Raw genomic sequence first — 21586 nt, 5'->3', positions numbered from 1 at the left:
TTGCATTAAGTCACAACTCACTCATACAGTGAATTATGAAACAAGCAACCAAACACTCTAGAACTCTCTCTCACACCCCTCTCTCCTTCCCCTCGTCCGTACAACTGTACGGACTACCCTAGCAAGGTGGTTGCTCATGGTGGTGGTGGTGGTTCGTGGCTCGTTTGTCTCCTCTCCTCTCCGTTGAAGGTTGATTGAAGCGTTCAGTCACGACTAACTAGCATTAGTGGAGGTTTAACTTGTGCCCGTGGACCAAGTAGAGGAATCACGCTTGGGGTTCTTTATCTCCCATTGTTCTTGCTCGATCGCACGTGGAATCACGCTTCAAAGGTACAATTATTTGTTCTTTATGTGTTATGCATTAGATCCTTGGATTAGATACTGTATGAATATGATTCATGTTTATTTCCGCTGCGTAGTACCTATAAACTCCTACAGTGGTATCAGTTAGCCTATTGCATTTACGCATATTGCCAATAATTCTTTGATAATCCACAATTTTAATTCAATTAGGAGGGAGAATATTTAATTATGGTTCAATTATTATATTTAATGTGATTAAACTTTTGGAATAGATTAAATGCGATTTAATTATGCTCAAAATAGCCGTGAAGAGGACCGAAAGTTAGCCCTAAAGTGTTCGAAATTTTCGACCCTCTATCCCTATTTTTCGAATAATTTCGAATTTCTAGCCTTAAAATGTGATTTTTGTGCTTGATTTTGATTTAATTCGATTTGTTTTATGTTTCATAATTTTAATTGGATTGATTTATGCATAAAAATGTTTTATGTATGATCAAATATTTAATTTTAAAAGTTAGAATTAAATTGGGATTAATTTTATGATAAACCCTAATTTTAAAGTTGAATGTGATTTAATTTTAATTTTATGGACTGATTTAATTTAATTACGATAAGTGTTTATTTAATTAAATTAAAACACAAAAAAAAAAATTAATTTGTGGCCGGCAACCGCGGCTGGGTGGCGCAGCCACGGCGGCTGCTGTCATGGCAGCCAGCCACCGTGGCTAGCTTCGGCTAGCCAACCACGGTGGCCGGCGTTGGTGGCTCACGGTTTTGAAAAAAAAAATGTTTTTTGAAAAATTATTTCAAGATAATTATAAATTATTTTGGGATAAAATCAGTTTTATTCTGGATAAGTTAAAATATTTTGAAAATATGATCTTTTATTTTAAAAGATAAAATTGGTTTTATTTGGATAAAATCTTTTATTTTAGGATAAAATCAAATATTCAAAAGTTGTTATATTTGATATTATCCATATTTAAGTTGTTAAATTGGTAATTATCCTAAATTAAAGTGGTTAATTATGGATAAGATTTGTTAGGATATTCTGAGCATATTCCAAAAGGATAATAATTGATTTAAATAATGTGATTATCCCATAATTATTTTTGGATATAATTGATTTAAAATTTTGTGATTGGCTTGTAATTAGGATAGAATTTCCTAACTTTGTTAGGATAATCTTTGAAGATAAATATGATTTATCTTTTAGGATTAAAATAAGATTTGATTCTATCTCATGACTAATTTAGAATATATGATATTTTATTGATGATCATGAATAATATATGATATTATCTAATTACATTAATTAAAATATGAGATATTTAGATGTCATGTTTCCTTAATTATGATCATTCGATGTTATAGTTTAGGAAAGCATGATGAGTGATTTATTATGTGGCAATTTTATAATATATGATGTTGTTTATTGCTATATAATGACTAGTATGGCCCAGTAGATTTCTAAATACGATCTGCGCATCGTGATGTATTTTTGTAATCTTAGTACGGTCTACGAACCGATAAAGTATTTTGTAATTTTATTTTATTTTATTTAAGTAGTAGATAGAATAGAGTAGAATTACAGGTTGCAGTTAATCCAAGAAGCCCATGAAGTGAAGGCCCAAAGGAGCAAGGTGGATGCGATCCATGATGATTCAAGTGGGAGCATTTACTTTATTAGTTTTCTTAGGATTAGGGGTCATGCTATGTCTTGTTTATGCATTCAGTATTTTATGCATGTTAGATTTTATTGATGTTTTGTGATGATGCGCTAGAGTTCACTATTTAATCACAACATAATAAATCTAGGTCCCGGTAATATTGAGGCAGCTTTTCCAATTAAAAACCCGATGAAACCTTTGACATTTATGATGGGTCATGCCAAAGCTGGGCATCATATTTTTCATTGGGGAGTGGGGGTAGGACAAATTCTACACTTTTAATTGGTTATACTCAACAAGGTTACCTAAAGATAAAGTTTAGAACCTTGAAGCTAAGGGTAATAATTAAACATGTGATGGTTAATTATTCAACCAAGAATTACAAGAGTTGTAATCAGTAAAGAGTTTACTCACCTTGAAAATGTAATGATTGATGGCAGGGCCAAAGTCCGGTTAATTATTGCACGAATAAAGGATCTTGGAATCATTTAATTCAATTGGGATCAATTAACATTGAATAAATGCTTTAAAGTTACCAATTTAATTCGCTTTTGGTACTTTAAATTTAATAAACATAATTGAATTTTGCGTTTACTTATAAGTAACATGTCGTTTTAATTTTATTATTATATATAATCTCCTCGATTGAAAATAAAGTTGAGAAACGTTCTCAAAAAGTTTAAAAGATAATCCATAAACCTATATTCCAATTTTGCTAAGATTGTTCTAAAAGGCAAGTTTTAGAAATTCATGTCACATGTCTAAGGTTGATTTTATTCAAAATGTTTGAGTAAAATACCAACACATCTTCATTTTGAAAAATGTTTCAAGGGATATAATGAGATGAGAGGTACAATCCCTCAAAAGACAAGTGTACAAGTCCAATAAAATCTCTTATCTTCAATATGATTGAATATAAGAAAGTGATTGGAAATCTCTATGATAAAAAAAAAAAAAATTGATCATCTCTATGATCAAAAGTTGATCAAATGACAGTATTCTTCATCTACTTTATATAGAGTTTAATACTTGATTAAACTCAAATATAAATAATGATAGAATAGACTTAGCAGAATCATGAAAAGTGCTTAAAGTAGTTGAGCAAGGTATCATTTTGAACCTAAGAGAAATGTTCTAAGTGGCTCAAACGGGAAAGGTTTAGGAATATATGAGGATTGCATTAAGATGTTATAGGCCAAGAAATGCAAACAAGTTGCTACTTCTCAAACCTAGAACTACTTATATGCTAAAAGTTGTTATGAACAGCAAATGTTTCAAATTAAATGGACCAATTCCAATTGATTAAAAACTACCTCATATAGTTGGAAGGTAAAAGAATGGAAATGTTCCAATTTAAGAAGTATACTATAGAAATTGATTTAGCATATTGCTACTTCTTGGACATATGATGTCTTGTTTAGATCACTCATTGCACAATCTGGTTGAACTAAAGGAAGAATTTAGCTAAAGGAGGAATAAATCTACAAGTTTAGAAGCAAATGTTGCTACTTCACAAGTAGAATCTACAAGTTTGGAAGCAAAAGTTGCAACTTTACAAGTAGAACCTATATTTCACCTTACCTTGGTATTGGCTAGAATTAAATAAATGTTATTCATTCTTGCCATTTTCAAAACACCATTCAATGTTAGTAATGACTAAACATCGAAGATTCAAAACGTGGAATAAATGTTATTCTATGTTTCATTGAGTCATAATGTGTTTTGAATTGCTAAATAGGTTTAAAGTTCTATATGATAGAAATAGTTAAACCATTTCTATATATATATATATATATATATATATATATATATATATATATATATATATATATATATATATATATATATATATATATTGTCTCTAATATGTCAATTAATTCAAATGAAAATGAAAATTGCATGCGGAAGATCCAAAGGGATGGACTTTCAATATCATTAGATTATGAATCCATTGATATATGTAATTATCATTCTAATTTGCAATTTTGACAAAGTCACCATTTAGAGAAATGATGATGTGAACTCGAGGTCGAATACATATCGATGTAAGAAAACCAAAGGTTCAAAGGCTAGAGACGGACAACGAAACTTTATTTGTGATACGATCACTACTTGTGCTTAGTTGAAGCATAAAAGTGAAAATTTTGAAAAGTTCAAAATGTTCAGTATGAAGTTCAGCATCAACTTGACAAGATAATGATTACATTACAATATGATTGAAATTGTGAAAATTTAAGTCAAGACATGTACTTGGAAACACATTCAAAATATTGCGATATGATCGTAATAATGAGAATATAAGCCAAGACCTTAATAAACATCCAAGAGTTGTGAAAACTTTTACAACAAACTCCGAAAGTAAACCTTGTGAAGTGTTTATGAAGGAAGCTATCAACCTATATGAGATATACTTTGATAATGGATGTAAATTACCTATCTTCCAACCATTGTTCAAGGGATATACTTTTAAGATAAGCTACAAAACTAAACAAAAATTACATAGGTCAAATCAGAATGTAGCAAAGGCTTCATATGTGATATGGATAAGAAAAGTTCTTATATAGTCTTTCTACAAAGTAAGGAATAAAATTTGTATTAAAACGTTTAATACACACTCAATTCCTATATACAGCAAGGGGTACTACTACACAAACCATACTTAGCACAAAATGTTTGTTGCTCAAGTAGGTGCCCTTATGGAAATTGTTCCAAAAGGTCAAGTGGGAGTAGTATAAATCTCGAAAGAGTTCGGGAAAAGCAACAAACAAACGTGGTTCAAACCATGATTGGTTTACCCTATGCTAAATATGCCTCCTCAAAAGGCAAGTGGGAGTATAAGAATCTTGAAAAGTTCGAGAGCCTTGAAAGAGTTCAAGAAAAGTAATTTCGAAAATCTCGAAGAAATTTGAGAAGTTATCGAATAAAAGCAACAATATGAGCATGATTCACCTCATGTTACAAATGACAACGCGTGGTCTCATTATGTGTAATGGGATTAATAACCATGTGTCGAAGGTAATACATTCCAAGTGCATATCCTCTATTGTCGTTTCTCATTGAAAACTAAACAAAGTTGTTGTATGAGTTTCAATTGCTGCATAAAAACCCACAATGATGACTAGCATATGTAAAACTTAGTCAGAGAAATATGATTTCATATTGACTAAGAGTTCTAAAATATTTATTTTGGAACATGATGATTATGCAAGTAATAAATATGATTTGACAAGTTATGACTCCAAGTGGTTTTAAAACCAGGAAATCTGAAATAGATTCTAAGTCTGTAAGCAAGTGTATGACACTTGAATAATTTGCCTAATTTGGGTGAAACCCAATATAAGCAAAACAGACAAGAAAGAAAAATGTTTTCTAACTAAAGCAAAGACTTGTTAAAGGATTCAACTAATTCATAGTATGACTATGATTACGATGAAACCTTTACATGTTGCAAAGATCTATTAAAGATATTTAGTGATTATACCTTATGAGATTTGGTAGATGGATTTCAAAACACTTTCTTGAAATTGTTCATGAAATAAGATTTGTATATGATACAATCAAAAGTTTGGAGATCCAATAATCCTAGGGATGCCTAAAAGATCCATAATGGATTGAAGTTAGCATCATGGAGTTAATGTTCTTAATTTTGTGAGTTAATCAAATCGTTTGATGTTCTTGTAAAATGAAGAAAAGGTCTTGTATGTACAAGATGTTTAGTGGGAGCTATGAAGTCTTCTTGGTTTAGTATAAAGAGCAATTATTCATTGCTTGAAGAGTCAAGTAGTGGGTAATGCATTTTGTATGAAAATCTTGAAGAAGAAGATGAGTACATTTGGGATTCAAGATCTATATAGATAGGTCTCGAAGGATGTTTGAGATTTGGTTAAGAAGCTTATATTGATAAGATTCTTATAAAGTTCAACATTATATTGAAGAGAGTTTCAATCCCATGTGACATGGCACGTTGCTTAATGATTCAATACCTTGAGAAAGGTTGATGAAATTAAGAATTTGAGTGATGATCCTTATGCAATTTGCAAAGGACGCATCATGCATGCCATGGACTATACTCGTCTATTTGATTCACGTGTTTTAAAGAACAAGTGATGATAGATTTCAATCTAAATCCAATGTGATGTTGGAATACAAATTAGAAATTCCTAAGTTCCTTGCGAAAGGGCAAAGGAAAATTCTTAGTGTATGGAGATGAAAATAATTATAAGATTTAGAAATTGCAAAATTCATGTTTATGAGAATGTCTCATGAACTCTACTTACTGAACCCCTTCCATGACCAAGGTATGAGAGTCATACTAAGGTTTTTGGATTGAAACAAGTTATGTAATTTTAGTTGTGTATGTTTTGAGAAAGCATATTACAAAAGCAAATACATTAGCCTGCAGAATTATGTTTATCAATTGAAACAAAGTTTCAATATTATTTAATCGTGGTTTCAAGGTTAAATAAAATGTCCAAAATAATTATTAATTGATGAGCTCACTAGGTTAATGACCTTTTGAATGAAACCCCACAGGTGAACTAAATTCATATATTATTTAAGTTCCTAGTTCGGAATCATTAAATTGGACATAAATGATTTCATTTAATGGACTAGCATGTTAAGATTGATTGGATAGTGCAGTTTCATGGGCTATAGGAGCGTAGTGATGCTCGGTCAATCACATGGATATGCATGAATGATGCATGATCGAACTATAGACCTACTTTGAAGTTCAAGTATAGAGCTTCCGAATATATTAGTGGATTCCTTTGACATGAGTGGAATACTGATTCCATTCAATGATTGATTTGACTGTGGTATATTCAAACGTCTTACCGTAACAGGAGATTATAAAGGATGTTTCCCGGTTACTTCATGAATTGAGTGGGAGCTTTGGTTGCCACAAGATTGGATAGAGTCTACCTATTTAATTAGGAATGTGTCTTGGCCCCTTGAAGAGGGAGAATTCAGAAAATGCATGGCCGTGCTCAAATGGATTACATTGTAACCATTTGTTTTGTAATTCTAACTCAGATTTCAAGAAAGATTTGTAGATTAATATGATCACGACATGAGATGCAATCATATTATCAAATCGACACACATTGACTTAAGGAATTTGAATATTGTGCACTTGTCTCGGACAAGTGGGAGATTGAAGGAATTATGTCTTCGATAAGTGCAATTACTAGATATATCAAGGATCACTATTATGGAGATAATAAGTTCATTCTATAGGGTCGTCAATATCTGGTGCTAGATATGATAATTGATCTTTGAGTTAGTTAAATAGCCCAAAGCCTTATAGAATGGATCCTATGAGGTCACACAACAAGGGTATTGGGTTAAACAAGTAAGAGGCCCATTAATAGGCCTTATGAGGATATAACAAGCCATGTAAGGAATAGAGCTAGTGTAGTTAGAAGTGGGCTAAGTATTTGGGCTACACATGGACTCTAATTATATATGTGATATATAAATAGAGGCCATGCCTAGGGTTGCATTAAGTCACAACTCACTCATACAGTGAATTATGAAATAAGCAACCAAACACTCTAGAACTTTATCTCACACCCCTCTCTCCTTCCCCTCATCCGTACAACTGTACGGACTACCCTAGCAAGGTGGTTGCTCATGGTGGTGGTGGTGGTTCGTGGCTCGTTTGTCTCCTCTCCTCTTCGTTGAAGGTTGATTGAAGCGTTCAGTCACGACTAACTAGCATTAGTGGAGGTTTAACTTGTGCCCGTGGACCAAGTAGAGGAATCACGCTTGGGGTTCTTTATCTCCCATTGTTCTTGCTCGATCGCACGTGGAATCATGATTCAAAGGTACAATTATTTGTTCTTTATGTGTTATGCATTAGATCCTTGGATTAGGTACTGTATGAATATGATTCATGTTTATTTCCGCTGCGTAGTACCTATAAACTCCTACAGTGGTATCACTTATGTTGGGTAGGATAGGGTCCTATTATGTAGCAAGTGTCTGCGGAGGAACTTGTGAGAAAGGTCCGTGTATAATAGGATGTAACTAGGTGTTTTGCCCTATTTTAGTGAAATGTTTGTCTTAAAAATCCCTTGGTGGGTCGAGGTTTTACTTCCAGTTGGGCCCTGGAAGGTTTCCTCGTAAAATCTGATTTGCACTCTTTAAGTTCCTAACTTTAACTGTTTTCTATTTCGCGAAAATTAGGCACTAGGAACTTACTACAATTCACCCCCCCTCTTGTAGTATACCATCCAAATAACAGAGATGAAGAGGAAGATGGTGATGGTGGTTTTTGGTTTTGATTTGAAAGCGAGAAGTGACAATTTGAAGAAAGATTACCATTGTTGAGTTTCTCAATTTTGTTCCTCTCAAGTGTTACAGAAGCCCAAAAAAAAAAAAAGTTCGGATGAAACGAATCAATGCTAGCCTAACAAGCACACAGGTCAATTTTTCTCTCAAATATTTTGAGTTTCTGCCTAGGGTTTCTAGGGTTTTTTTCTTGTTCTTGGGATTGTTACGATCTTGGTCCCTTTTAATCTCCTTTTCTATTACTTCCTGTTGATTTACTATGAGGTTTGGTGATTCGCCTCTAATTTCTAAGCCTTTTATTCCTTTAATAGGTTTTTTAATTATTCTATTTCCTATCTAAGGTTTCCGTAGTGCTCAAGTTCTTGTTCTTGAGTACCCCACTTCTAAGCTTGCTTACTCTTATTCCCTTGGTTATACACGTGGTATTCGTGCAATTAACATTAGTGTCTCCTTCTCCTTTTGTTAATTAATCTTGGGTTTTTTTATTCCAAAATTCACCAACTTCCTTTACTCCTCTTTACTCAAGGTTCTCTGTTCGTTCTCCTTTCTTTCACTGTCTTGTTATTTACTCACAAACTAAACAAGGATTCTACTTTGTTGTCAAGTTATTAATGGCAAATCGAAATTATTGGACCGTTTATCGGATGGGGGTGTATTTAAATGAACCTTTGGAGCATTATCTTACGAATATTGATTGAAACAAAGCGATTACTGGATGTTTCTTTGGGCCCAATCCTCCAAGCCGCACAATCGTTCAACAGATGGTCGATACTCAATGGCTCACACGAGGTAATATTGTTGTCCATTCTACTGGTTGTTACTTTGTTTTTGCATGCTCTCATGTCGCGGACGTAGAGGCTTTACTTGAGCAACACACCTTCATTTTGGATGGTAGAATTTGCAATGTTCGTAGGTGTAATAGGTTCACTGTGCCTGCTTTTGTTAATTTTGACATGACTAGATTGTGGATTCGTGTTTATGGTCTTCCATTAGGGCTCCTTGATCCTGAGTGGACTGTCAAAACCCTAGACCTTGTAGGGTTGGTTGAAACACTTGATTATGATGGTGATGGGCTTCCCGAAGAACTTGAGTTTCGTGGACAGGGTTTGGTTGATCTTTCTACGCCTTTAATTCCTGGATGTTTTGTTCCTGGTGAATTTGCTCCCCTTTGGATTTACTTTAGGTATGAAGGAGTTTTTAGATTTTGTAAGAAGTGTGGCTGTGTGGGTCATTATGAGGATTTTTGTAGGTCCTCGGATTATGTTGCGGCTAGGTGAATTCATGCTCAAATGGAGTCCTTTGAGGCGCAAGGTATGGCAATGCACTATTATCCTCTTAGGCGGCCTTTTTATTCTAATATGGTGGAGGGTTCTTAAGAAAATTTCAACACCAGGAACACCAAGGTTAATCTTACCGTCTTAGCTCAAGATTTTGAGTATCATGAAGATAGCTCAGGTTCTGATCAGGCTATTAATTCGGATGGTGGGGATAATAGCTCGGGTAATGACGATGATAATAATGCTAATAATCCGGATGATAATGATGACAATGAGGATAATCCGAAGATAATAATGAAGACAATAATGATGATGATGATGAGAATGACGAGCCTCCGGATATTGATGAAAATGGTGATGCAAATTCAGGTTCGGATAATGCTAATGAGCTAGATAGTTCGAACTCCGACTCTTCTGGGCAGGGAGATCACAATCTTCCTAATGGCCATGTTAATGAGGCTGCCAATGGCAATAATGAGGATAACAATGACAACTTTAACCCTGATTTTATTCCCATTAATGGTATCTATCAAAACGGCTACATGACTCAAACAATTGCTGCGGTTACACCATCTATTTCAGAGCACTCTGCTTCTGAACAGAGCACGGATTCGTTCACCTCTTGTGAGACGGATCCCACTACTCCCGAGTCGTACCACAACCCATTCTCTACTCGGTTTATTGAGGAAAACTGGGCTGCTACTGCTGAAGCTAATTAGAGAAGGTCTGCTATTCCTCTAGGAGATCCGTATGAACCTTTTACTTTACCTCGACCTAGCTCCAACTCTGGTGGAGGGTTTTGTATGTCGGTTGCTCTCGAGGAGAGCTTCTTCACCGACAGTTCTGCTGAATCTCCGAGTGCAGGGCTTCATCACTCTCAATCTCATTCCTCTCAGTCAACTGATTCACATGTTCCAATGGATACAGAAGTTCAATCGTTGTTTGCTTCACTCTCACTCACTGAAGACTCTATCTCCTTTGCTTGTTCTTCGGCTGCTCAATGCTCTATGAAGCTTCCACCTTCAGCTTCTGCAACTGCCCCATCACTGCCGCACATTTGGCCTAAGAAACACAGCCGACAATTGCCTTTCACTCGGTGCAGGTTATATGAACAGCCTCCTTTCTTTGGGTACGCAGGATTGACATGGTATCAAAAGCGACGGAAGTTAAAAAAATCTCAATTTATATAGCAAAGGTGGCTTCTCCTTATTTCCACCTTCATCTCAAGTTTCTTACCCCCGAGGGAAAATGCTACTCAGATGTTTCCGTTGCTATGGACTTGGGCTTTCATGGTTCTTCTTCTTCGGCCTTTTTAAATTCTGAGTTTAATAAGGCTCCTTCTGCTGCTGCTCAACGTAAGAGAAAGGTTACAGACTCTTGGGTTACATCCACTTTTAAGTTTCAAAAGTTGGATGGTCTTGCTGCTACTTGCGCCCCCCACTCTCCTTTGACTGTTCCTACTCTTTCTGCTACTGTTACACATGTTCCAGGTGGTACCTCTGGTTGGCAGCTGGCCATTCACAGCTCCCAAAGTGTCCATGATTGTTACATCATGGAATTGTTGGGGTCTTAATGATGATAACTCCCCCAAACTCCCTTATGTTTTTTGGCTTTTACATAAGTTTAAACCGTCTTTTTTGTTTCTTAGTGAAACTAAGGTAGCTGTCTCTGTTGTTTTAAGTTTGCTTGCTTGTAAAAAAATTTCTTTTGTGAAGGGTTCGGATGCGGTAGGTACTAGTGGTGGCCTAGTTGTTTTTGGGTTTGGATCGGAAGATATTTCTTGTGTTTTTTGCTCTACAAATGATGTACTTTGTAATGTCAAAACTCCTAATGAAGTAGATAAATGTGTGATGTTTGTTTATGGTGCTCCTGTTTTAGAAGATTGTCCCCAGGTTTGGGGCTTGATTTTGGATCTGTTACCTATAGCCCCTAATACTTTGATTATTGGAGATATTAATCAAATTGAACACCATTATGATAGCATTGGTGGTTCTAATGTTATTAGGGGATGGGATTCATTTATCGATTTTTGGCTTACTTCGAGCCTCATTTCCACACCTTTCAAAGGCCCACCTTACACTTGGTCCAATAATTGGGAAGGGGATCAACTTATTCTACAACGGATAGATCGTTCTTATATGACCTCAGATTGGTTCACTAACTTTCCTTAAAGTAGGTTTCTCAATCAACCGATTCTGGTTTCAGACCATGCTGCTATTATTTTTGAGGATACCCCCTTCTGCTAACTCTCCAACAGGCCTTATCAATTAGATAATTGGTGTCTCAATTATCAGCAGATCCATGAATTTGTTACTCACACTTGGCAAATGCAGAACATTGGTTCACCTATGTTCTCTCTCTCAAAAAAGCTTGGTTCTGTCCGAGTTCAAATTAGAAACTGGTGCCTTAATAATAAGAAGTTTTGGGGGGTGGATTGGAAGAATTTCAGTGAAGCGCTCTCAGTTGAAGGGGAGGCAATTCGTTTCATCTCAGACGCTTCTTCTTATTTGTCCAATATAGTTACTTCGAAGGAAAATATATTGTTACAACTACAGTTCTGGAGACAACGATGTAAAAAGGACTGGATCCTAAATGAGGAGTGCTCTTCTAAACTCCTTTTCTCGAAGGTTAAGTGCCGGCAAAAGAAGAATACCATTTCCTCCTTGATGGATGAAGACAACCTTTTACAATCTGATCAACAAGAGGTTCAACGAATTGTTGTCCATTCTCTGAAGAAAACTTTTAAGTGCGACGCTCCTCCAATTTATGATCCGGAGATTTGATATTGTCCTTTAGGAGCTGCACCTTCCTTCGCTTACTTCTTCACATTTTAATAATTTGGAACGCCCCTTTAATGCAGTGGAAATACAGGCAGCGATGTTTGATTTGGGGAACTGTAAATCCACAGGCCCTGATGGTGTTACCGCAGAATTTTTCAAGCTTCACTGGCATACGGGTTGGGGATTCGGTTATCGCGGCTGTTCAAAGTTTTTTTCGTACGGGTTTCCTTCTTAAGGATTGGAACCAATTTCTCCTTGTCATGATTCCTAAGATTGCCTCACCTACAGAGGTTACTCACCTCCGTCCTATTAAGCCTCTGCAATTCAATCTACAAATGTGCATCTAAGTGTTTAGTTGCTCGGATTCGTCCTTATTTACCTGGCCTCATTTCTGATTCTCAACACGCCTTTGTTCAAGGACGACTTATGTCAGATAACATCTTAATGTCTCATGAATTGTTGGAGAAGGTTAACGCTGCTAAAACGGGTTCTAGTTGGCTCGCTACGCTTAAAATTGATATGAGTAAGGCATATGACAAAGTTCATTGGACTTTCCTCCTACAAGTTCTTCAAGCCTATGGGTTCCCTGCCCGATGGCTTCACATGGTTCATCAGTGTATCTCGACAGTATCCTACAAATCTCTCATCAACGGCATTACTTCTGAATCGTTTAGGCCTAATTGTGGTCTTCGTCAAGGAGATCCTTTATCGCCTTACCTCTTCCTCTTCTGCATGGATATTTTTTCCAGAACGCTTCACTTGGGCCAGGATTTGAGCCATTTTCAGGGGATTAAAATCTCCAGGGATAGTCCGGTTATCTCCTATTTATTCTAAGCTGATGATGCAATGGTTTTCTTCAAGACGACCTCTTCTTCGTGCACCAGTATCCTCCAGATCATCCAGGACTTTACAAAAATCTCTCGTCAGGAGCTTAATCTCAACAAGTCATTGCTCAAATTCAGCCCGAACACTCCTCCACTAGCGCAGGATGAATTTAAAGCTATTTTCAAATTGACGATGTTCAGGTGTTTTACCATCATCTAGGGTCCCCAATTGATTTCATAGGAAAGAAGAAGGATTGTTTCCAATTTCTGGTCAATAAAATTGTTGCGCAGATTACGACGCTCAATGTTGTCCGTCTTTCTCAGCCGCAAAAGTTAATATTCATTAATTCCATCCTGGTTGCTATGGCTTCTCACCTTCTTTCTTGCTTTGAAATTAAGCTTTCTGTTGCGGGGAAAGTTAATGGCCTTCTGTTAAAATTTTTCTGGTCTCATTCGAGGAGTCAGGGTATGCATTGGGTTGGCAAAGATAAGATGCACCTCCCTCGGGGTATGGGGGGTTGGGTATCCGATGCATCTCAACTTTAAATAAAGCCTTTCTTATGAAGCAGATATGGAGAATTGTTAACAACCCCCAACTTCTCATTTCCCGAGTTTATAACGCCCGTGCTCACTTCTTAGCTTCTACTTCGGCTCCTGCTCGCCGCTTTTCGGGTCGGTGTTCCTACGGCCTAAGAGGTCTCCTACATGATGATACCTTGCTTTCCAACGGCTGCAGCTGGAAAGTTGGGAATGGTAATAACATTCTTGTAGGGCATTCTAATTGGGTCAATGGTACTATTCCTGAATTCAAACCGGGAATCCTCCTACACAGTACAAATGATTGGACGGTAAATTTCTTTATTCATCCCCAGACTCTATCCTGAGATGTTGATAAAGTTCAGCAGTATTTTCAGTCCCCAAACGCATCCGCAATTCTCTCTATGGAAGCTCCTAATGTAGATGCAGCGGACTTTCGCTACTGGGCGGCCACTGTCTCAGGCAAATATTCGGTCAAGACGGGTTATGCAATGTTAATACAAACACCACTCCACTCAACCAGCTGACCCCTTTTGGAAAACTCTTTGGTCCCTTCCCTTACAGCCAAAATGGAAACTATTCTTATGAAAGTTACGTCATAATGGTTTAGCGGTCAAGTCTGAACTTCATCGTCGGGGGGTTCCAATACAAGATGTGACATGTGACCTTTGCGGTGCACCTACCGAGGATTTCAACCATTTGTTTAAGGAGTGCAGAATTGCAAGTGCAGCATGGAGGGGTGGATGTTTGGACATCCACTCACAAGTTCATGGATACCTTTCTATTTCAGATTGGATCCAATATTATATCCGACTTTTCATTCGTCAGGACGGAATTTCAAGTTCCAACATTAGTACCTTTGTTGGTACTCTTTGGGCTTTGTGGTTATTCAGGAATAACAGGGTTTTCAATCCTGATACGCCTGTTATACAACCAGTTGGGTTGCACGTTTTAAACATCCTGCAATCTCATACTCTCTTTGTGGATACGGATACTACTACGACAGGTTCTCCGTCTTCTACTATTCATGAGGGTTTGTCCCCGCCAGGGTTCCATGTGGCCCATTTAGGGGTTTCTTGTACAGGTTCTTTCTTCGTTCAGATTCAGATTGACGGAGCTTGGTACAAGGACATTCGTCATGCAGGAATGGGGTGGTGTGTTGATAATGTTGATCCGCTAGAAGACAGGATTATTGGCGGGAGTAATTTTGGACTTTGCATTTCCTCCCTTTATTCGGAAGCCTAAGCTTGTTTGTATGCCCTCCAATGGGCTTCAGATCGTCACATTCATTCGGCCCGACTTTTTACGGGTTCTTACAATCTTGTCTCCCTCTTGCGGGGCGATGGCCGGGGGGATATTTGTGTTCTTTGGCTAGTGCAACAGATACAACGTTTAGGCTCCACCTTCCAACATTGCGAGATTTACAAGGCTGGCATGCAACGTGTTCACCGGGCCCACCAAATTGCAGGAGAAGCTGCTGTCCTTTTTATTTGCTTTAATACTAGTGTGATGTAGTTCTTTTCTGTCTTTTATCCTTTGTAAAAAAAAAAAAAAAAAAAAAAAAAAAAAAAAAAAAAAAAAAAAACTACTTTACTAAAGGAACACTAAATCATGGTACACTAACGCCATAAATGAAAGAGAAATATTCGCTATTGATGGATAGGACCCACATCTTTTTACTTTCTATAAGTTTACTGTATTTTATTCTCCTTCTCTTCAGAAATATTTTGTTCCGTTTATCTAGGAGATTAATGAGGTTTTCCTCGTTTCTAAAATACGCAAAAGGTATATTAGGATAACTTTGTAAGTAAATGTAATTAGTGTTTGGGCTATTTATGAGTTTGTTGTAGGTTGTGGGCAAGCCTTTCTAGTTGCTAATATTATTTTTTTTAATAATATAGGTAAGTAAACAGTCTTACTAATTCGCTCGAATGCAGTGAAACCTCTCACGTGTCAACATGATCTGAGTTAGCGGGTTAGATACTTTAAGAGTGGGGGAAAAACAATGGAATCTCACTCTTAAAGTGCTCCTAGATCAAGGGAAACAAATTTCCCTTTATTTATGACAAGGTACCTCAATATATGGTACATTCTTTTTATTGGTAAATTGCTTTCTTTGAAAAGGGAAAATTTGTCAAGAATTACTCGCTTAATAGGTCAATTTGTGAACGACTACTCGCTAAAAAATTTTATTAAAAAAATTACCACTCAAATTTAAAAAGTTTGGGTAGCACTATCCTTTTTCATTTATCGGCAACAAATTCCGACAAGTGGGGCCATTTGTTATTTTTTCTCCAATAAAATATTCTCGCCTTCATATATATTAACTAGCCCTCCTCCTCTTTGCAAAAACTCAATCTAAAACACCAAATCTTTGTGAAAATTGCTAATTGAAGAAGGAAAAACGATTTGGTTTTCACAAAGATTTGGTTTTTTTTTTGGATTGAATTGTTGCAAAGAAGAGGATAGTTGTCTAATATATACGAGGATGAAGATGTTTTTTTGGAGGAAAAATAACAAATGGACATACTCACCGGAATTAATTGGCGGAAAATGAAAAAGGGTAGTGCCACCCAAACTTTTTAAATTTAGAGGGTGGTTTTTTTTATTAAACTTTTTAGCGAGTAGTTGTTCACAAATTGACCTGTTAAGTGAGTAGTTACAAGCAATTTTTGTTTTTAAAAAATTATATTTTGAAAAATATAAAAATCACCGGCAACAATTTTATTCTGAAAACTTATGTCTTACCAATCACTTCTTAATGTTCACTACAAATTACTCCCTCTGTTTTTTTAAATGCATCACTTTGATTTTTGCACTATTCATGTACTATGGTTGACTTGATTTTGTTATTATATAATATATCATTAAATTCGTCATAATGTCTAGTTTCATAATATAATTTTGTTATAATTTTTACTAATTAATAATTAAATATATTAATGGTCAAAGTTACGTTTCGGCAAATAACGGTCAAAGTGATGCAAATAAAAGAAAATATAAGGAATATAACAAGTTTAAAGTTATCCAAAAAGATTCAAGTTGCCAAAAAAATTCTAAAAAGTTACTCTCAACATTGGACGATCTATAGTAACTTACTATACTCCGAGTGTACTAAAAAAAAAAATAAAAAAAAAAATCGCTTTATTAAGCTTTTGTTTAAAAATAAGCGAACTATTAAAATATTTAAATATCCCCTCAAACTCCTGTCAACTTTTAAATATGATGTCCACGAACAACTCATGACTCACCGGAGTGCCTCCTGTGCCGTGGACATCTTCATGACAAACCCATAGGGTCCGTGTTTTAGCCCGATTCATGTCCAGCTCCACACATATGTGGGCTTAAATTTAGGGATATTGACAAAATGAAAGCCCAACAAATAATTACGTCTACAATAATGCCAAAAATAAATAAATAAACGTGTATACCTGTCAACTGACTGAAGATTAACTTCAATCATTCAAACCAACCTTCTCTTTTTTCTCTCTCTTCATACGTAATCAGAGTTGAATTTACTCCAATTTCTGCTCCAAATTTTGTAATTTCTGAAGCCGAATTTTACTTTATACTTGCGATGAATCCCGAATAGTAAGCTCTTTCTTTATCTCTTTATGATCAGTTTAATTACTAGTTATTAATTATTTGTGTAATTTGATTGGATGGATTATTTAGGGTTTTGGTTTGATTAATTAGTTGAATTCAATTTCCAGAATTATTCAGTTTATCGCCCCAATTTTTTGTTAAATTAATTATTTTATGAAGGTTTGACCCTGATCGGAGCTGAAATTTTCTTGTTTTACATAATTCCTTATTTTTAAATGGGGAAATTTTGAAACTAGAATTATTATTAGGTTCATATTTTAGGGAGAAAAAATATTATTGTATGATTGGATTAAGGCAGTAGTTGTCACTAGTTGATGGATGTTAAATGGAGTCAATTAAGATGGGGAAATTTTGAAACTAGAATTATTAGGTTGGACTCGGGAACTCGTATCAGAGCACCGTGTGAGGACCGTGTGAGGTTTGGTTAAATGGATTAAATTAAGATGAGGTTGGACTCGGGAACTCGTATCAGAGTACGCCTCCAAGTGTGTGAACTCGGCTTTTTTATGAATAATTTCCATGTGTTAGGTTCAAAATGAAGTATTGAAGTATTTGTACTCATGTTGGTGTTGATTTGATGTGGGTTCTTAAGATAAAAATAAAGAGTTCGAGTGAAGTAGATTAAAAAAAAATGTTGCCCGTAATTTGTGATGGAAATAAATCATTGCTGAATTTGTTGCTCAATGCCATGAACGTTATGGGAATCTGTCTTTTGTTAGATCTTGTGATCCTAGAAAAATTCATAGGGGATGTTGCAATTAAGTCATTTAAGTTATGAACATAAGGGAAATGTAGACTTATTATGGAATACCGTAAGATAGTAAATGAGACATTTAGCTGAGGACAAGGGATGTATATCTTGGAGATAGATGCACAAAAATCTTATTGTATTTGCCTGAATTAAATCATTGGTATTAGAATCTACAGAAGTTATCCACCAACCAAACACAAAATAATCCAAAAAAATGTACAAGGACTATGCTAATTCTAAGTTCTAATTGCTAGGATTTTTGTGTTTGACTGGTTAGCTGCAAAATCCTACTTCCTTACTAAAAATTAAGCTGCATTTTATATTGTCAATCATTTGTATTCTAGTCAAGGACTCTTGAGCTACATTTGACTATATAAGTCTTCCTTGATGTTGGCCTTTTACCATAAACTGACTGTATAAACACCGCAGTGACTATCTCTTCAAGCTCTTGCTCATTGGGGACTCTGGAGTGGGAAAATCATGTCTTTTACTCAGATTTGCGGTACGTCAGTTCTTTTTTGTGCTTGTAATGTTTCAGTTCAATGTTTGGATTTCATCTGGTAACAAGGAGGACCTCTGGCAGATGACTGTTATAAAAGTTAGCTTTTGATTTTCATGGATAATGTCTTTAGTGTGAAGAAGTTTGCCATAGATTAAGCTTAAAGGTTGTCTTTTTAGCTCTCTGATACAGCATTGTAGTTATGGAAAAGGTTTGTTATGTAGCCCTTTTCTAGTAGGACTGGGTGTAGTAACTGTAAGCTACATAAGCATTCTTACAGATTTGCCAGAAGTGACGTAGTGGGGATTGGGAAGAAGGATGGCACTAACTTTTTACCTTTCTAGTAAACTACAGCATTTCAAGTTTCAACATCTTACGGGTCTGCTCATTCAATTTTTTTACAGGAATACAGTCTGACGTCTCATAAGTCCATGAGGGATATTGGTTTCTTGGTCTTATAAGCCTTCACATGTACTCCGTATGTTATAAATGCCCTTTTTCTGATTTCAATCGGACAAATTAGATAATCATAGGACTTTTGGAGGTTTAGCAGTTTTGGTGTAATCATCCCAGGGATATAGCATAATAAAAGTGTTCTTTTCAGGAATTCATCACTGGGCTAAAAGTTCAATTTCACTAATCTTATTCTTATAGGCTTTCTTTCTATTCCTCTACACACATACAAAATTTTCTGTTCTTCTTTATAGTGTAACTTTTGCTTTATTTTTACATCTGTTTGAGCGTTGAGGTCAATGAATATGCAAAGATTCTGGAATCCAAGCATCTGGCCACTAAGTGGGATGCAGAACTAGCATTGTAGAGTTGTGGCACCCGACCACTGACCCTTAAAGATATTGCTGATGTAGACGTTTGGAAGTTTCTCTTGTTGGTTCTATGACAAGCAATGAAACGATGCCATAGTACTTGAAACACATTATTGACTAGCTCTGTAAATTTCTTATTACTTTGACCTTTTCTTCTTATGTAATATCCCATAGCTAAGTTTTCTCTTTTCTACAAATGTCTAGGCAGAACTTTCTATTGATTATAAACTTTCTTCTCTGCACTGATTTGTGGTTTCCTTATTTCTTCTGAGAGAACATGTCAGAGTGTTGTACACGTTATGTAAAATAATGCCATCTAATTCTCTCTGGTCCTTTGGCATGTTGATCATAATAGCTGTTTGTGGTGTATTTTTTGCATTGTATTGTCTGCTATGCTTCCTTCTTTCCTCAGGTTAAGAACATCAATGATAGTGAACTGTTCTGCTACTGTTGAGAAACTTGTATTTCTGCATTTAATTGCTTCATACTAATGTACCATCAGTTGTGAATTTTCCATCTGAAGCACCCCTTGAACTTCTGTGTATTTATGTTACTATGGCTGACTACTACTTGTTTGGTAATGAAGGACGATTCGTACCTGGACAGCTACATAAGCACCATTGGAGTTGACTTTGTGAGTAATGACATTTTGTTGGTAAACTGAATTGGACACTTTCTCCTGTGAATTGATTATTATCAACTTTTTTTTTTTTGTTTGTGCTTTAGAAAATTCGTACAGTGGAGCAGGATAACAAGACCATAAAGCTGCAGATTGTAAGTATTTTTCAGCCTCTCTAATTGTTTCCAGCATTATATTAGTCAACTTACATCTTTATTGTGCTTGATTTAGTGGGATACTGCTGGTCAAGAACGTTTCCGGACAATTACAAGTAGCTATTACCGTGGAGCACATGGAATCATTGTAAGCTTAAGTCGATCAACCTTGAAAAATGTTCCACCTTTTATACAGGTTTGACAGTACTTGCCCCTGTGTTTCTGCTAGATTGTTTACGACATCACAGACCAAGAAAGCTTCAATAATGTGAAACAATGGCTTAGTGAAATTGATCGTTATGCAAGCAATAATGTGAACAAGCTCTTGGTGGGAAATAAAAGCGACTTAACTGCCAATCGAGCTGTTCCTTATGAAACTGCTAAGGTATGCAGATGATTTTAATGATCAATTGATCAGTAATACAATGTACGAATGTGCAAGCTAAAAGCATAAGTTAGCTAACGATTCTTTGGAATTTTTTTCAAGGCATATGCCGATGAAATTGGTATTCCCTTCCTGGAAACCAGTGCCAAAGATGCTACCAATGTTGAGCAGGCGTTTCTGACCATGACAACAGACATAAAGAATCGGTATGTTTCATATTAGGTTTATAATTTTGTATTCTTCATATTAAAGTAAATTACAGGTCAATCATTCTATTTCTTCTTATGCAGAATGGCTACTCAACCTGGAGCCGGAGCAGACAAGCCTTCCGGTGTGCAAATTCGTGGCCAACCAGTCAACCAAAACTCTAGCTGTTGCTCATAGTTGGCTACAGTCAGCATAAAGATTACACCTCAGCTCGTTGATTAGCAGTGTTTACTTGTACATAGAAAAGATTCTGAACTTTATATTGGTTCTTAACTAAGGGCTCCTACATAAAACAGAAAATTGTCAAAACAAAACGTATGTTTAAAGATTTAAGTCACCCTTCCTGTAATTTGTGAATGCTGCATTCTTGAGATTTCTTTTACTATGTACTCGTCTATTTCCCCATGTTTCCGCAAGGCAATAAAATTTGAGTCGAGCCCTCTAGATGAACTTCACATTTCATATTCGTGATTGCAGAAGAAAGATTCAAAGTGAATAGGCCTTTTCCCCTTTGTACCCAATTACATAGACTAATCCATTGGTTTGCAACACCCAGTTAGGTCTTATCCATATTTTAAGTACTCCCTGTTTAGTCACTCCATTCAACAGGGCTTACAAGTTATCCAAATAATCAGATACTAAGTATCTGTTTAGTTACTTCTTTCTACAATTATGTTGCATATTTAATTGATTTAACACCACTTTGATTTTTGAAAGATGAATTGCCAAAGAACTTCGACAACTTATAATACATCGTGTAGTTATTTTCGTGCTAACAGTATCATTGGATCATCAGCAAGATAAATGAACAGATCAATTAGAATCATTATTCATACACTCCCTCAGCAAATTACT

At 35.8% G+C, this 21586-nt stretch overlaps 2 protein-coding genes across 2 annotated transcripts; both read left to right on the top strand.

Annotated features, from left to right (window-relative positions):
- Positions 1-10347: 10347 nt before the first annotated feature.
- Positions 10348-14930, top strand: LOC145588903 (uncharacterized). Its single transcript, XM_081645493.1, has 10 exons — positions 10348-10640; positions 10682-11110; positions 11193-11696; positions 11802-12249; positions 12405-12512; positions 12613-13137; positions 13350-13625; positions 13718-13996; positions 14051-14147; positions 14296-14930. The coding sequence occupies exons 1-10, from the start codon at positions 10348-10350 to the stop codon at positions 14928-14930; spliced, it is 3594 nt and encodes a 1197-aa protein (XP_081501619.1).
- Positions 14931-17134: 2204 nt separating this feature from the next.
- Positions 17135-21132, top strand: LOC145587887 (GTP-binding protein YPTM2-like). The gene is made up of 8 exons (XM_081644549.1): positions 17135-17276; positions 18472-18544; positions 19952-19999; positions 20092-20139; positions 20216-20287; positions 20369-20524; positions 20627-20730; positions 20815-21132. Exons 1-8 carry the CDS (start codon positions 17263-17265, stop codon positions 20906-20908), a joined length of 609 nt encoding a protein of 202 aa, XP_081500675.1. The 5' UTR covers positions 17135-17262; the 3' UTR covers positions 20909-21132.
- Positions 21133-21586: the final 454 nt, after the last annotated feature.

Source organism: Chenopodium album, chromosome 17 (genome assembly GCF_948465745.1).
Source record: "Chenopodium album chromosome 17, dcCheAlbu1.1, whole genome shotgun sequence".
Taxonomy (NCBI): Eukaryota; Viridiplantae; Streptophyta; class Magnoliopsida; order Caryophyllales; family Amaranthaceae; genus Chenopodium; species Chenopodium album.
Note: the sequence above shows the minus strand (reverse complement) of the source record. Positions and strands in the feature narration are given on the sequence as shown.

What these genes read in the sequence shown, in the direction of transcription:
- LOC145588903 (XM_081645493.1), top strand. Translation starts at nt 10,348, where the DNA reads ATGTCGGTTGCTCTCGAGGAGAGCTTCTTCACCGACAGTTCTGCTGAA. An exon ending in TCTTATATGACCTCAGATTG is followed by an intron (nt 11,697 to 11,801) that starts GTTCACTAACTT and finishes ACTCTCCAACAG; the next exon opens with GCCTTATCAATTAGATAATT. An exon ending in GCATACGGGTTGGGGATTCG is followed by an intron (nt 12,513 to 12,612) that starts GTTATCGCGGCT and finishes CCTCACCTACAG; the next exon opens with AGGTTACTCACCTCCGTCCT.
- LOC145587887 (XM_081644549.1), top strand. An exon ending in GTCTTTTACTCAGATTTGCG is followed by an intron (nt 18,545 to 19,951) that starts GTACGTCAGTTC and finishes TTGGTAATGAAG; the next exon opens with GACGATTCGTACCTGGACAG. An exon ending in TTCCTTATGAAACTGCTAAG is followed by an intron (nt 20,525 to 20,626) that starts GTATGCAGATGA and finishes ATTTTTTTCAAG; the next exon opens with GCATATGCCGATGAAATTGG.